General features: G+C 37.8%; 1 protein-coding gene across 1 annotated transcript in view; it reads left to right on the top strand.

Annotated features, from left to right (window-relative positions):
- The window catches only part of AKIRIN2 (akirin 2), a gene marked incomplete at its 5' end in the record, with an annotated part of 21,479 nt that extends 14,669 nt beyond the window's left edge, over positions 1 to 6,810 (top strand). The window contains 4 exon segments of the mRNA XM_006143416.3: positions 2,111 to 2,254; positions 4,771 to 4,920; positions 5,819 to 5,890; positions 6,133 to 6,810. Of these exon segments, the coding sequence (XP_006143478.2) occupies positions 2,111 to 2,254; positions 4,771 to 4,920; positions 5,819 to 5,890; positions 6,133 to 6,143 (377 nt within the window).
- Between the last annotated feature and the right edge of the window lie 10,142 nt (positions 6,811 to 16,952).

Below are 16,952 nucleotides of genomic sequence, written 5' to 3'. Positions count from 1 at the left end.
GGAAAGAGAGAGAGAGCAAGCTGCCAAGTCCAGGACTTGAACTGCATGCAGTCTGCCACGTAGGAGTCCAGCATCTTTACCACTATGCCATCTACTGGCCCCATGGCTCATAAATTTTAAAATATTTTTTTAAAAGACAGGGTCTTGTTGAAATCCCACCTTGGCCCCCCAGCTGAAACTCTGTACATGTTGACATAGCAGCTCTTTTTAGAAAGGGTCTCTCAAGCTCACAGTTCTCCTACCTGAGCCTCTCAGATTGTGAGATTATAGGTGCATACCACCACCCCTGGCCTTTTAATTGGACTGGGAGTCAAACTCTGGCTTCCTGTGTGGTCTCAACCTGTGGAACACTGCCTTAGTATTGCATGTCATTGTGGCCTAGCCTGACTTTTTTTTTCTCTAATGGACTGTCATTTGTTGGCAACACAATGTCAGGTGTTAACTGTACTTGGAGTAAAAGGTTACTTGCTAGTCTTGGAAGAGATGGTTATATATTTAAGTATTTTAAGACTAAGTAGACATAAATAGTTTTCTTACGTATGGAAGGAAGACCTTTATCCAGCTGGTATGGAATTGAGGATTGTAATGTGAGTAGTAGAATATTGAATCCGGGGAAATTTTTTAATTATCTAAAGCTTCAAAACTTTTTATACTATGAGCTGAAGTGAAGTGAGCTTGAGGCTTGCAGTTAGCTGTTTGGTTCTTGCGCTTTCTAGATCTTAGCCAAGTTAAATTGGACCATTCTCTGCATAACATTGCTGATCACGTTACCAGTATTAGAGCATTTGAGGGCACAGTGTGGCTTAGATGACATAATTGTATCATATTAGATGTAAAAAGCAGTGCAGCCAATAACAGTCAGAATTCTTCAGCTCTTTAAGTGACAATATCAAGTGTTGGCAAGGATGTAGAGCAGCTGGAACTCTATTTAATACTCTGCTGGTTGGAATGTAAAATGGTTAAATAATTTAAAATCATTGTGGAAGATGATTTGTTACTTTTTTTTTTTAGTTGATTTAGTTTTCAGTTCTTAAATGACTACCTCACTTAGACTCAAATTATATTGCTGTATTTTTGAGATCTTTTTTATTTCCACTTAGTTGCCACCATTTCATTTTTATTTACTCTTTTTTTGGATTGGTATTAATAAACTTGGGATGTAGTTTTATAAATATTACCTATTAATTTGGAAGCTGTGTTGGGTAGTGAGAAAGTCAGGAGGGAAGTGAGAAGCCTTGGGCAGGGGTTTTCTAGAGCTAACAAGTGATAACTATTTTGAATTAGAAATCTTCTAAAGTGAATCATAGTGGCCTAGAGAATATATATTGGTTTGTCAGAAAAGCCCTGACATATTTTTCTTTGTAAAAGTGCATCATGGCTTTTCTGACAACCCAACATAAGCTGGACAGTCTCCTGTTTCAGTGGTTGTGGTTCAAGGTAATTCCACAGTGGTATAAAGGTTCGTATATATTGAGGACCTGTTATATACAAATGTTCACCCAAGATTAAGAATACTTTGCTATTAGTACTATTATATTCTTGAGTTGTTTTGAGATTAATATTAATGACAATGATCCTTTAATGTATATGACCTTTTAGTTCCCATCTACTTTGTTTTGTTAAACTACTGTCAGGTCTCACTGGTGTGTGTCTGAATATACATAATCCTCTGCCTTTCTAATTATTCATGAACTTGAAAAAGCCTGTGAGTTTGTGTGATAAGTATGTGTGATGAATAAATGAACTTTGAGTTTTAAGAATCTGGAAAAAATACATGTTTTAGTTCATATTCTTCTTGACTGTTCTTTTGAATAAGAACACATAAATCTGTTTTTTTGCTAGTCAGTACTCAAAATGATCCTGTTAAAAAGCTGAATTTCCAGGTGGTATATATGTGCTCTTTCTGAGTGAGTGCTCTCATTTGTGGTAAAACAAATTTCTCCCAGAATGTGAGTTTTCTGAATATTATCTGAAGGAAATATTTTGAGTAGATTGATTCTACTAAATCATTGTTCAAAAACCAACCTGTTTTTTTTTTAACTTGAAAGTTTTTATCTTGCCTAACTTTAACTTTTTCTCTTTTTTTTTTTCTTAACTTTTTCTCTTTCAGAACAAATTCTATACAATATAAAACAAGAGTATAAACGCATGCAGAAGAGAAGACATTTAGAAACTAGTTTCCAACAGACAGATCCATGTTGTACTTCTGATGCACAGCCACATGCATTTCTCCTCAGTGGACCAGCTTCACCAGGTATAAATAATCTTCATAAAGGGAATCAATGTTACTCATTGTGGGAGGAGTGTAATCAAATTACTTTTAGTCATTAAGCTTTTCTCTTACCCGTTGATTTTTTTTTAAATTGCTTAATTTTATTCATTGTCATTTTTAATTTTTTCTTTTTAATTTTTTTTTGAAGTTGACCAGAGAGAGACAGAGAGAGAAGGAAAGTGAGAAAGTAAGCTGTTAGGTCTGGGGCTCGAACCATGTGGGAGTCCAGCCGCCTTTAACTACCACACCACCTGCTGGCCCCTCACGCTCTGATTTTTAAAACATTTATCTGAGGTGTTCACAAAGTTTGTGGGAAAATGGAATTAAAATACAGTTTATTTTGATCCAAAGAAGTTTAAAGTCTCCACTTAGTTTTTTCATAATACGCATTTCTACATGCATTGTGAAGACCCCCCTCAGATAAATAATGCATGATATTGTAAAAATATGATATGATACAAAATAAGTAATCACTACTTGGATTTCACTAGCCACAGACAACCACCTGCATATATATCCCCCTAAATGGACATCTTAAAAGTACTATGAGTTGTACCTTCAATTAAAAAAAAGAAACGATACATGTTTTTTGTTGTTGTTTCCAACAAGTACTTTGCCATTGCTGAACACTGGGCTTTTTTCTGTATTTCCCATACATAGCCATTCATTACTGTTAGATGGTTACTTTAAAGCATTGATAGAAATATCCATGTACAGATCCTTTACACAATTTTCTGGTTGGGGTAGATTCCTAAGGTAGATTTTTTTTATCTTATGAGTGTTTTTAAAGAGCAGAAAAATAGAAGTTGTTTGAAGGGAAAGTTGAAGTTCTTGCTGAAGAAGAGCCAACAAAAGTAGCTCTTACTTTCAGTAAAGCTCTCAAAAATAATTTTCCTTATGGCAGCACTTGCCTTCTATTTCTCCCTTTCTCCCAGCAGGACAGGAAAATTTGACAAAACTAACAAAAAAGCAAAGAAAGAAAAACATTCAAAGGCCATAGAACAGTTTGATGAAATTATGTTCGAAAACATGAAATTGTTCAAATTGAAATACTGTGTAATCATCATGATTTTAAGGGTCAGGTATGAGTGGATGAAACTTATTAGAGGGAAATAAAGTTAGAGAATATTAGCAAGTAACCAAGATTATCATTTCACTAGTTTATTTCTTTGGAGATTAACTGTGGCAGTCTTAACTAACAAAGCTGGAAATTTGAAGATAAGATAACCTTAGTAATTATGGACTAAAGCTGGTGTAGTTCATTCATGGATAGACACATAATAAGCATAGTTAACAGTTCCCAGCTATGCAGGTGTTCAGGAGGAATTGGAGAGAAAGGGGTGTGTATGTGTGTTTGGGGGGGAGGTGCTAGAGGAGATAACCCAGAGCAAGATGAAGAAGTTGATAGTAAATGGATATATGTATATAAAATACTTTCAGTATGTCTGTAAAATACTTTCCATGGTGTTATAATGGACAGTAAGCATAACTCTTGAGTTCTCAAAAAAATTAACTTCAGATGTTCCTATTAAGCTGGGAATGATGTTCTTGGAAGATCAAAGTCCCGTAAGTGATACTTGAAGAGAAATGCATTTTTGAAGAAATCTGTTTTATGAAATATCTCACTATTTGATAATGCCAAGTGGCTGTTAGATATAATGCCAAGTGGCTGTTAGAACTCTAACCTTTAAGAACTCTAAACTATATCTACATAGACTATGTGGGTGTGCATGTGGGAGAGAGGGAGAGGAAAGGATAAGAAGGAGCACTCTCCACCGGGACTGGCCACTTTGTGATCACAGTCTGTCAGATCTTGGGCACTTGTGTGTGTGCCCATTATGTTGCAGGCTGACTGGGCCAGAGAGTTCAACTGTGGTGGCCCTGTGGGATCCAACGTCTACCGAACTGCTATACCACAAAGCTGGTCCTATTTTCTTTTTTTGATGAAGGAAAACCCCTCTAAATTAAGGGTTTGAAAAGTGGGAGTATCATAGTAAAATGGTGGGTGGGATAATCCCCAGTTTTTGGGCTGCTGAGATATTTATGGCATCGGTTTGAAAGTGTTAACACTATCTTTTAAAAAACATAATCCTTGTTAATCTAGAACTAAATAAGAGTAAGTTTTAGACCAGAGATGTTCTTTATTTCAATTGTAGTAAAGTTTGTAAATTAGTCTCTAAAACACTTTATGGTATGGCATTTACCAGAATGTAGGTAAGTTTTGTAATGACACCCATCATTGTCATGTTTTAAGTTTTGTTTTAAAGTTTTCACCACTCATCTTTAGATACTTTCCCCCTTGCTGTGCTTTTTCAAACAGAGTCACAGCTAATGAAATTATTTTTGGCCTGTTTAAAGACTGCTTGGGAAATCCTGTGCTAAAGGCTGATTTGAAAAGGCTTTTTTGTCAACGTTGAAAAGATCCAAATGAAACCTCTTCAGCTAGAAGATGCTTTATATTATGGCTCTAAATCGGGTACTGTTTTGTTGTTTCATAGGGACTTCATCTGCAACATCCTCACCATTAAAAAAAGAACAGCCCTTATTTACTCTACGGCAGGTTGGGATGATCTGTGAACGTTTGTTGAAAGAGCGTGAAGAGAAAGTTCGAGAAGAGTATGAAGAAATATTGAACACAAAACTTGCAGGTATGAGATAAGTTTATTTTAGAGGTTCCTAGAAACTCATTCTAAGACATGAATTATTATTTCCCAGGTATGCTTTATATCAATTAAATAACCTTTTCTATATACTGGTACAGGATGTTTTGAAAGAACCAGAGAATATGATTTGAAGAAAGGAAATGAACCTTATAATTCACGACCCACTTTAATGACCTCATGAAATAGTTATTTGCTAGCCCTGTAGATCAGCAGCAGTGTTAGTGAACTAGATTTCTCTTTTGAAGTAGATCTGTGTGCTAAAAATTAACTTTAGCTGTTAAACCTAATTTGGTTGTGAATTTTAGGAATTTGTGTCTTTCACAGTAACTTTGCCAGCAACTTACACATTTGCAATATCTAATTGTCTGGGACATTGTTTTAGATAGTAAAGCCCCCCCAGTCTTGTTTTAATTATTTTAAGAATTCAGTAAAATTTGTTATTTAACTGTAGTAAGTAGCCTTTTTTTTTTTTTTTTGCATTTGGTAACTTAATCAGAATGTTTTTCTGATTTTAATTCACCGATTTTGTAAGCTTTGATTCTGAAGTTTTTAACAGGCAAATGAATTGGGATACAGGTAGACATTCCTGTTAATCTTGTTTTCCTCTTTCCATTGCAGTAACTTGCTATTCATAGACCACTTATTTTTCTACTTTGAAAGTTTACTGTGTCTTTTTATTACAAACCTTTTAATTATTAGGAAATGAGTAAAAAATCTCACCCAGCCAGTATATCAAGTTATGTGATATGGACTAATACCGAAGTGTATAAAGTAATCAATTTAGTATTTTTTATACATGTTATACTTTTCAGAGTTGATCTGACTCTGAAATGCTAGAGGGCATTTCACAAATTGTATAATTAACATGTGCTTTTATTTATAGAACAATATGATGCATTTGTCAAGTTTACACATGATCAGATAATGCGACGATATGGAGAACAGCCTGCTAGTTGTAAGTATTTCACTTCTGAAGTTACAAGATGGAACAAGATCATCTTTTAGAGAACATGTCAAGAAGCGATTTTTAACAGAAAATCATGGAGAAAAAAGCCTGGATGAAATAGAGGCATAACTTTGCAAGGCTTACTTTTGGTCTCTTAAATACTTAGGGCCAATATATTGAGAATGAAGATCTGAAATATGTTTCATTTTTGATCCATACTTTGCATTAATTTTCCTTTTCTCCCCCTTTAGATGTTTCATGAATCACGTTTTCTGCATTTATGAGCTGCCTTGTTTCTTGTTGAGTTGTTGCAAGAGGTCCCAATAATGACAAGCAACAATGCCAGTATCCCCCCGTGAATACAGGTTATTTCAAGCTTTCGTCAGTGACAACCACTCTGAGGCAGCAGCAACTGGTTTTGGAAATTTCCCTGATGTCAGTACCACCTGGATGTGGACCTTTGCTACCTGTATTAATACCAGTGGCCTCATTTTGCTGTATCATTACAATTTGGCTTCTTATATTAATATGTTTGAAAAGGATTAAAGCTGGTATTCTAGAACATGCCCTTCACTGGTTGTGTAAATAAAACTGTAGAATGACACTTAAGATGAAGTTAGTGTGATTTTAATTGTGCACTACAACCAAGCTGTAACTGGTTATTAATAATTTAGAGTGTAATCCCAGGACAATATTAAGCAAATAGCCTACAGTGCTTCCTGTGAAATAGTGAAAGAGGAGGGCATTTCTGTATTCCAGGACTTAATTGGGGTTTCAGAATGGGTTTATATGATTTTTTTTGGTAGTTTTATTTATTCTATCAGTCATTTTAACAAATGTTTATTGCCGCAATTTTTTCCAGTGTATCATTGTTTTACCACCCTTGTAGTACTGGAATTTAGTTGGAAGAATAAAACATTTACTTCTGTTCTGCTTGTTTTTTAATGTACAGGTGGGTTGTATTTGAATAAAGCCAGTGTTTTAAACATAAGCATTTTCTAGGAATCAGTGAAGTTAATTTTCTGGTAAGATTTGAGTGTTGCTTTCAAAACTTGAGTTCCAGTTCTCCTGTAGTTTTTATGAATTTCTTTTATCATTTGTAATTATAAAATTGCTTCTGAAACTTGCTGCACGATAGAATGTTATGTAATTAGTTTTAACAGCTGCAGACTTTTTTTTTTTTTTTAAGTTATTCTTTGGTCATAGGGTACGTGCAATTGCTAAAGGGGGGTTGGGATTTTTCACCACCCTTCACCCCAGGGGCTGGCAAAGCTGCAATCCCTTTTCTATTCTCTTCTTGGGGTTGGCACACATGTGTCCGATATGATGGTCAAGCTACCAGGTCCAGGACCCAAACCATTTCGGCCAGGGGGAAATCCACCACCTTAACCACCATGCCACCTGGTGGCCCTAGGAGTTGGAGAAATTTTACAACTGAACGATATTAGTAGGATTCCCCCCCCCCCTTTTTTTTTGGACTTGAAATGAGAAAGGGTGATTGAGCAAATATAACTGCTTTATAGATATATGGCTTCCAAACATAGCTTTCTTACAATGAAGTGAGCAAAAATAATGCTTGTTAATTATTTTATTGAATTCTAACAGCATATTTTCACCAATTTAGCTAATCTAAACATACTGGGATATTTCTAAATTTATAATTTACCTAATTAGTGAAAAAGATTTTGTTCCTTGTAACTTTAGTAATTACATTTCACTAATTCTTTGTTTAAAACAAGCCCCAAAAGGTATGTAGGGCATTCAAATTCCCTGCGCAATTCATATGCCCTTTTAGTGTTTAAGAAACACAGGGCGGCCATAAGATGGCTAATTCTGTCAGCTTTTAGTGCAGAGTTTTTCATCCTCAGCCCTGTTTGCAATTTAGGCAGGATCATTCTTCCATTCTTTGTTGGGGAGCTGTTCTTGTGTATTGTAGGATGTTTAGCATCATCTTTGCCATCTACCAATAACATGTGCCAGTAACATATCCTCCCCTACACGCCCCCACTTGTGACAACCAGAGTGTCTTCAGACATTGCCAGATGTCCCCAGGAAAAAAAAACAGTCCTCAGCCACAAGCCATAGGATAACCTTGTTTTCTTTCTTTTTTCTTTTTCTTTTTTTTTTTTTTGTTAGTTACTTTTCAAGGCTATTGTGTCTATTTAAAAATAAATTATTTATTATTTATTTTTTAAAAATTTGACGAGAGAGAGAGAGAAGGAAAATAAGAAAAGCAAGTCCCCAGTTCTGTGACCCAAATTACAGTTGGCCATGTGGGAGTCTAGCACCTTAACAACCATGCCACCTGCTGGTTTCAGCAGGGTGATATTTTAAGACAATGCATGGCAACATTAGCATAAAGGTTAGGAGGGAAGAAATGGAAGAATATTCAACCCTGCCATTTCTATGGGTTCCACTTCCATAGATCCAACCAACTACGGATAGAAAATATTCAAGAAGTAAATAGGCTGACTTGGTCACTCAACAGTAATGGACTGCACAAGTGATGCTAGATCCATAATCCATTTTGTTTTCCCAGTCAGCATGACAGGCACATTGTGCATCACCCTGCCTCGCTGGAAAAGTTGGGGCAGAGAGGGCAGGGGGTTAATATTCTGAGACTGATTGAAGGTTCTTGTCTCTCTCTCTCATGGAAGAAAAAAATGAACATTGAAAATAACACAAATTAAAATATGGAGGTGTGAGAGTAGAATATAAAAGCATTTTTATCCCTTAATCCCACAGTAAAGGCAAACTGAACATTCTTTTGTTAAATGAGCAGGTGTAAATTTTCACATAGATTTAAATTTGTAAAGTTCATTTTACACTTGGAGGATAAGATATAAGTAAATGTTGCCAATCTGAATCAAGCCACAAATAGGGTTTAAATTCTGGACCCAACTTTGGTTAAAAAAAAAACTTTCCTTCCATAGTGTATTCCTTTGCATCACCTGAAAAAAGTCCTAGCTTTAGGGCTAAACTGAGGTCATCATTCTGGAAAACATGCCCAAGTTCTTAGATTCTGTTTATCAATATAATTATTTGGACCCAGTAGTTGATTAGCCCTAATACTAATCGCAAATGTTCTCAATAAGATTAGTTGCCTAGAGATTGTGAATTCCCCAAGATCTCTGAAATAGCTTGTAGTATATAAGTTACCTATAGAATTATGTTTCTGGTCATCTTAATTTTTTTTTTAATTAAAAGGCAGTTCTGATAGTGTACTGTTATTAACTATAATGCATTCAGTAAATTTTTGATTAATAAAGTACATAGGTAGAATTCTTTATATTTTTGAGGAAAGACAAGCAATCTGAGAAAAACAAAAATATTAGAGGCTTAAAATATGAAACCTATCTTTGGCCTGTGGTGGGACCCAAACATGAACCTAAGGAGAATAATTTCCAGACATTACATCAGCAGTGTTAACTTGGAGAGCTTTAAAAAATAGTCTCAGGCTCCACCCTAGAGGTGGCTATTAAAGATTGGAAGGGAGGGAGACCAGCAGTTAGCGTAATAGCTATGTCGCTGGACTCTCACGTAGTCAACCGTGGTTCGAGTCCCGGACCTGGTGGCTTAAACTCAGGCCAGGCGCGTGTGCATGTGTGCCCAAGATCCAGAGAGGAGAATGGAGGAGAAGGGATTGCGGAGTGGCCATCCCCCCTGGGGGGTGATTTCTCGCTTTCTGTCTGTCTGTCTGTCTGTCTCTGGCGAGCGCAAGCACCCTATAGCAAAAAGCTCTCCCCCCCAAAAAAAATGATTGGGCAGGACGACTGTTGGAATCTGCTTATTAATATGTTCTCTATGTGATCCAAGCAGCTTAGGGTTGGAAATTGATCGTCTTTGCCTCATGTAAGTGCTTTTCACTCCCTTCACATTATACGACTGGTATTAATAAATGAATAATCTGCCAAGGGTGCCCTGATTGTCCTGGTCTGTGCATCCAGAGCCTCTAGTAGTTCTGTATTTGCCCTAGGTAAGAAACAAGATCCCAATCCATGACTCATTTAGAGACACAGCTCCAGCAGGTCTCACCTCTGTCCTGCATCCATTTTCTTTCTGTATACTAGATCATTCCCATAGACATAATAAACATGTTTAAAATATTTGGGTCCTATATTCTCTTACAGCTGTACTCTTTTACTGCTCCCCTTTGTAGCAAAGCTCAAGAATTTTAAAACAGCCTTCAATTTATCCATAATTGCCCCCTTTTATTTTATCAACTTGTTTTATTAGGAAAAAAATTCAAATAAGAAAGTTTAAAGAATCATCATTTAAATTAAAGTTAGTATCTTGCCATACTTGCTTTTTATGTATTTTTTTCAAATTTTGAAAAAAAGTTATAGACACAACAGTACTTAAACATGCATTTCCTAAGAATCATGTGATTTTGGGGGCCAGCAATTAGCATAGCAGTTACCTCACTGAACTCCCACACTGTTGACCACGGTTTGAGTCCTAGACCCAATGGCTTGAGACATGCTGGGCATGTGTACATGCCTGTCCAAGATCCGGGGAGGAGAAGGGTCTAAGATAATTTCCTGGGTCCAGCAGGTAGCATAGGAATTAAGGCAGTGAACTCACATGGCCGACTGGTCCAAGTCCTGGACCCAGTGGCTTTAAAATCACGCTGGGCACATGTGCATGTGTGCCCAGAATCCCAAGAGAATGGAGAAGGGTTTGACATGGCCGTCCCTCTGTGGGGTGATTTTTCACTCTGTCTCAGTTGAGTGCACGTGCCCTACAGCAAAAATCTCAAAAAACAAGATACTTCCCTAATTTAAAGTCCATTTAATGAGTTTTCCATTTTTGCCAAAAAAAAAAAAAAAATGCTTTTCTCCCCCACTGCCAAAGGGAAATACACTTCCAGATTAGGGGTTTGGTGTCACCATAGTCTTTCTTCCATTTCTCTCCTCTCAGGATTATGGGTACACATGCACCTGGCATGTTTGTCAAGTCACCTGGGCCAGGACTTGAACCATAGTTGTCCATGGGGATCCACTTCCCAGTGTATAGGGCTACACTACAGAGCTGTTCCCCCCCCTCCAACTTTTTTTTATAGCTCCCTACCACAAAGGATTCAGTCAGGATTATCACTTTATGAAAAGACCAGCCTGTTGCCTTTTGGGTATTCTTTGTGGTACCACTAATTTAATTATTGCTTCGAACTTCCTATAAAGTGAAGTTAGACCTAAAGTTCTTATTACTGTAAGTTTCAGGCTAAACATTTTGTGCAGGAGTGCACGGTGAAGGAAGCTATGGTCTCCAGGTTATACCCATAGTGTGTGGCTTTTCCAAGATTAGTATTAGGTTTGTCTTCACTACTCCTGTTAGTAAAGAGCACTAAGATTTCCACATTGTTAAATCTAGTCAATATTTAACCTTGAAACACTTCAACTGTACTTGCCTGATTTTATTGGCTGGTCCTTTCTCTTTTGCTGCTGGCAAATCTTTATTTCCTTGAATTTTAATAAAACATAGACATGTACCATAGCCAGCTGGGGGCTTCTTTCTTCCTCTTTTCATATGCATTTTGGTGATGTCATCTAATCATAAGAATATCAGATTAGGGCCAGCAGGTGGCTTAGAGGTTAAGATGGTTGGATCCTACATGGCTGTGGGGTTTAAGTCCTGAACCCGGGTGTCTTGATAGTAACTGTGTGTGTGTGTGTGTGTGTGTGTGTGTGTGTGTGTGTACGTGCACGCATGTCCAAAATCCCAAGAAGTAACTGAAGAAGAAGGGATTGCAGCAGGGACATTACCCCCGGGGGGTGGAAGGGTGTGAGTTTTTCACTTTTCCTTGCTCGCTCTCTGGTAAGCACATGTACCCTATACCAAGACATAGAAAAGAATATATTTACCTCCTTATGTGACATCTTCATTTGGATATCTAATAGACTAATATTTATATCCAAAACCAAAGTCCTTATTTTTGTCTATCAAACTTTCTCACATTCATCCCCAGTCACTTAATGGCAACTCCCATTCTTTGAGCTTTTTAGTCATTCTTCACTTGCATTCTTCACTTCTTTAAACTTGGTTCCACCTAAAATCTCACCATCTCTGCTGCTGTTTCCCTAGTCCAAAATGATATCATGGCTTGCTTTATTTCAGTGGTCTCCTAACTGGTCTGTGTTTTGCCTTATTTGTGTCTCTTGCCCATCTCATTCTCACATCAGCCAGTAGTGCTTCCAAGGTAAATGTCTTTTACTTTAATGGCTTCGTAAGTAAGTAAAAGTCCAACTTTGTTGGTCTACAAAACCCTGAATTACCTAAACACATAATCCTTACTGAATTTTGTTCATTCTGACTTACACTGTCCACCTTTGCTATTACTCCAGGGTAGCTGCCTTAGACTTTCATTATTGCTGTTCTCTGCCTAGAATGCTCTCCCATAAAATTTCATGGGTAATTCGCCACTTTTAAGTGTCTGCTCAAATGTCATCTCAGTAAGGCTGGCCTGACCATTTTAAAACTGCAGTGACAATCCTGTTTTGCTGCTGTTTCTTTTTTTCTCTAACAGTGTATTGTACTCCCAGTAGTAGAATGCAATGAAGGCAAGGATCTTTGCATGTTAAGTATCACAATTGTCTAGAAGAGTGCATGGCATATGAAATCCATGCCTTTTTTTTTTTTGGAGAGGTTTTTGCTATAGGGCACGTGCGCTCGCTAGAAAGACAGACATAGAGACAGAAAGCGAGAAATCCCCCCCCAGGGGAGATGGTCACACCGCAATCCCTTCTCCTCCATTCTCCTCTCGGGATCTTGGGCAGGCACGCACACGCACCCGGCGTGAGTTTTAAGCCACCGGGTCCGGGACATGAACCGCGGTTGACTACGTGGGAGTCTAGCGACATAGCCATTACACTAACTGCTGGTTCCCAACATCCATGCTTTCATGATAAAAGTTTAGTAAGAATACTCCATTTGTAAAGTATTTTGACTGAGGTTTTTCTGTAAATTAAGGAACTGAACACGGGGATTGTATTTCATAGGCTGGATTGAGAGTTTTGCGGTCATTAATGATTACCACAGAGAAACTGTTTTGTGAGTTTTAGGCCAGCTTGAGCAATGTAGTGAGATCCTGTCTCTAAAAAAAAAAAAAAAAAAAAAAAGGAAAAAAAAAGTTTCTAAATGCTGACTTTTTTAATTATCATAATCTTGTTTATATTACATTGAATCACATATATCTTTACAGTGTATTACATTTCTTTTTCCAGAAGGAATACCATGCCTATCAGTCAAGACAAAGACATTACTGTCCACATCATCATCATCAAATAGCTTTTAATCATTTGTTTCAGATTATTATTTTTATTCTCATTTTTTTTAAACAATCACTATATATCGTTTTGCTTGTATAAAGAATTTACCCAACATGAAATACTTCTCAGACTAATCCAGTTGAGAATACTATACACATTATCATCAGCAGGTAATAAAACATTTCTGGGTCCCACAAATGTCACGCCTCTATTTGTTCTCATGCTGTCCTTCTCTATACTCTTGCCTTCTATCCCATTCCACACTGTCTTCAGCATCCCTAACTATTTTCACTGCTTTTATGCCCTCCAGTATTTCAATCTCTACCATAAAGTGTGTTTCTTGTAGGCAACAGATGGAGGGTTTCTATTTTCTGTTCATTTTTGTTTGTTTGTTTTGTTTTAATCACCCATCAGCCAATCTGTGTATCTTAACTGGAGAATTCAATACATTCACATTCAATGTTATCGATATTTCTGGACTTGTTCCTTTCATTAAGTGAGCCATTTTCTTGGTTGTTTTTGGTTCTAACAGTCCTTTTGACTTTTTAGTTTTCCTGGTATAGCACTCCCTTCAGAACCTCTTTTAGAGCTGGTCTGGAGTTGGTAAATTCTTTCAGGTTTCGTTTCTCTGAGAATGTTTTTATCTTTTTTTCCCATATGAAAGATAATCTTGCCGGGTATAGTATTCTTGGTTGAAATTGTTTTTCATTCAACACTTAGACTATATTTCCCCATTCTTTCCTTGCCTGCATTGTTTCCAATAAGAGGTCTGATGTTAGCCTGATGGGGTGACCTTTATAAGTAACTTGATGTTTCCCTCTTGCTAATTTTAGTATCTTGTCTTTGTTTTTGCCAATCTGGCCATGATGTGCCTTGGTGAGGATCTCCTTGGGGTTGGATGTATTTCTTGGGTCTGAATATTTGAATGCCTTTGTAGGTTGGGAAAGTTTTCTTCCAACATTTCATGAAATAAACTATCAATGCCCTTATTATTTTCTTACTCTTCTGGGATACCAATTATCCAGATGTTGGGGTGCTTGATGGTGTTTGGTATTCCTTGTATATTATCCTCATTTTTCTTGGTTGTTTTCTCAGTCTTCTTAATACTTTTTTCTAGGTCAGAGTTTTTGTCTTCTGCATTCGAGATTGGATCTTCTCTGTGATCTAATCTACTTTTAGTACTTCGAGGGAGGTTTCAATTTCCTGTATCACAGTCTTCATTCCTAACAGTTCCATCTGATTCTTTTTTAAGGTGTCTATTTCTTCTTTCAAATCATGAAAGGGCTACCTCATCTCCTGAAGCACATTGTCTCTTTTCTTTTGCATCTCAGTTTGGTCACTACAGATATTTTAAATTGCTTATCTGACATGTCCACGACGTCCATTGTGTTGTCGGTGGGTGATGTGGGATTGATGTTTTCCCTTGGGAGAGAGACATTTTGTTAGTTTCTTGTGCCTCTGTGATTGTTCCTAGTCGCATGGTGGTCTATACGTTCCTTCCTAACTTATTCAGGGTACCTTTGAGTGTTCAAAGTGTGCAGGAGTAACAAATTGGTGATCTCTCTTCTGATATGCCTCCTTGTTGCTCAGCAGTACCCTCTACTGTGGTCACAGGTCCTGGGTGACCAAAAGTCCTCCCTGTTTCTAAAGATTGACGAACCGCCAATTGAGCTAATGAATTTCACCGCAGGAGCAAGTAAAAGATCGCATGTGTGCTATTCAAAACACAGAAGTTCTGAGAGCCCAAAGGCTAGTTGGGGGTGGGGAGGATGAGCCATGGGTCCTGGCCACAGGCAGCCTGGTGTCTAGCAGTGCCTCTTGACTGGTCTCTGGATGGGGGGAACGTGGGGGGGAGGCGCAAGCTCATCTTAAAGTCCTAAGACACAAATCTGAGGTCCAAAGGTGAGTGTGGGAGGGGATAAGCCATGGGTCCAGGCCACTAGGGCCTGCAGCCACAGGCTGCCAACCTTTTTTTTTTTTTTAAAAAAAAAACAAAAAAAACCTTTGTTTTAATTTGACCACAGATGGACAGAGTCCTCATGTGAGAGAGAGAAAGTGAGAAAACCAGCTGCCAGGTCGGGGATTTGAACCAAGGATGGCCATGTGGGAGTCCAGCACCCTTTACCACCACTCTACCTGCCAGCTCCAATGCTGATCCTTTTATCTGATGCTCATGTGCATCATTTGAAAGTTGGAGAATACCATATTGCGCATGTTGATGGTGTCTTGACTGACAGCATGGAGTATTAGAAAACCTTCCCCCTCACTGACTGCCTCAATAGATGAAAATCCCTAAAATCATATATACATTCTTGCTCTAGATTTTCACCCACCACTATAACAAAATGACAAATGATGGCACTTTCGAAGGAGAATGATTAGAATATTGAGAAAAAATACTGAGTTAATTGCTATCTGAGCTAATCTCATTGCCCTCGCACAAAAGATTTAATGTTTGATCATTTCTATTTGACAGAGGCTTTGCTCCATCCCTACATTTAGGGAACCCTAGGATGCAACGGACTGTAACAGATGTAGTCCACAGTGTCTTCCTTAGGGGGGTGGTATTTGTGTTTGCACATCATAAATTCCTTAACTTTAAAGTTGACCATACTATGTATATATGTACAGCATTAAATAAGAAATCCTGTTTATTTTTTAAGGTGAAGGTGGTAATATATTTACTCCACCCTAATGCTCTTCTGGTATTTGTCTTTCTCTACAGGGCCAGATGGTTTCTGTTTTAACTTGTATTAACAGTTTATTACTGTTGGTACCTTGAGGTTTCCTCCTTTTAGCCTTGGCAATATTTTGCCAACTTGTTTTTGGGATACACTTCATCTAGCATTTTAATGTGTTGGAAGCAGGGAACTGAAGCGGAGCAAGTTATCCACTAATGCCATCTCAGCCCATCATGGTGTCAGAGGTCTGAGAGATTCTTTATTCTAAACCCATATTAAAACCTTTTTCACATTCCAGAATTATCAGATTTTGTTACACATTCAGATCATCTTCAGGGTGCATGCATATATATACACCTTTGTGCAATTCCATAGTGTTAAGTTATGCTAAACCATAAAAGTTTTTTTTACAGACATGGACTCTCCCCCCTGGTTATACATACTACATAGCAGTTTTGGTATAATTTAGAGATCTAGAGTATTAAATAATAAACTTTTAGGTTTGTTTCATTATATCTTTTTTTTTTCGGACAGGTTTTTGCTAAAGGGTACGTGCGCATGCCAGACAGACAGAGACAGACAGAGAGATAGAAAGCGAGAAATCACCCCCCAGGGGGGTTGGCCACACTGCAATCCCTTCTCCTCCATTCTCCTCTCAGGATCTTGGGCATGCAGGCACATGCGCCCAGCGTGAGTTTTAAGCCACCGGGTCCGGGACGCGAACCGCGGTCGACTACATGGGAGTCCAGCGACATAGCCATTACGCTAACTGCTGGTCCCTGTTAAATTATATCTTTTATTTTTTTAATTTTTTTTATTTTTTAATTTATTCATTTTCCACATTAATTCACTATACACCATCACAACACACAAATGAATTTTCCATCCCAAATGCACTGTGCATTGGTTCAATCAAGCACATCAACATACATGTTCTCAGCAAAATAATTTTCCAATTCTTATGTCCTGCATACCTTGCCTTTTGTTTTGCCATCCTTGATTCCCCATCCCCCACCTCCTCCCCCATTGTCCCTGGCATCCCCGGCTGCCCTCCATGCCCCCCCCCATTCAATTGTTCTGCCAATGAACTTAATTAGTCTAAATATATCCAATAGCTCGAACAGC

The sequence above is a fragment of the Tupaia chinensis genome, unplaced genomic scaffold, assembly GCF_000334495.1.
Source record: "Tupaia chinensis unplaced genomic scaffold, TupChi_1.0 Scaffold000097_1, whole genome shotgun sequence".
NCBI classification, from domain to species: domain Eukaryota; kingdom Metazoa; phylum Chordata; class Mammalia; order Scandentia; family Tupaiidae; genus Tupaia; species Tupaia belangeri.
The sequence above is the reverse complement of the archived record's forward strand: the minus strand, read 5'-3'. Positions and strand labels throughout refer to the sequence as shown.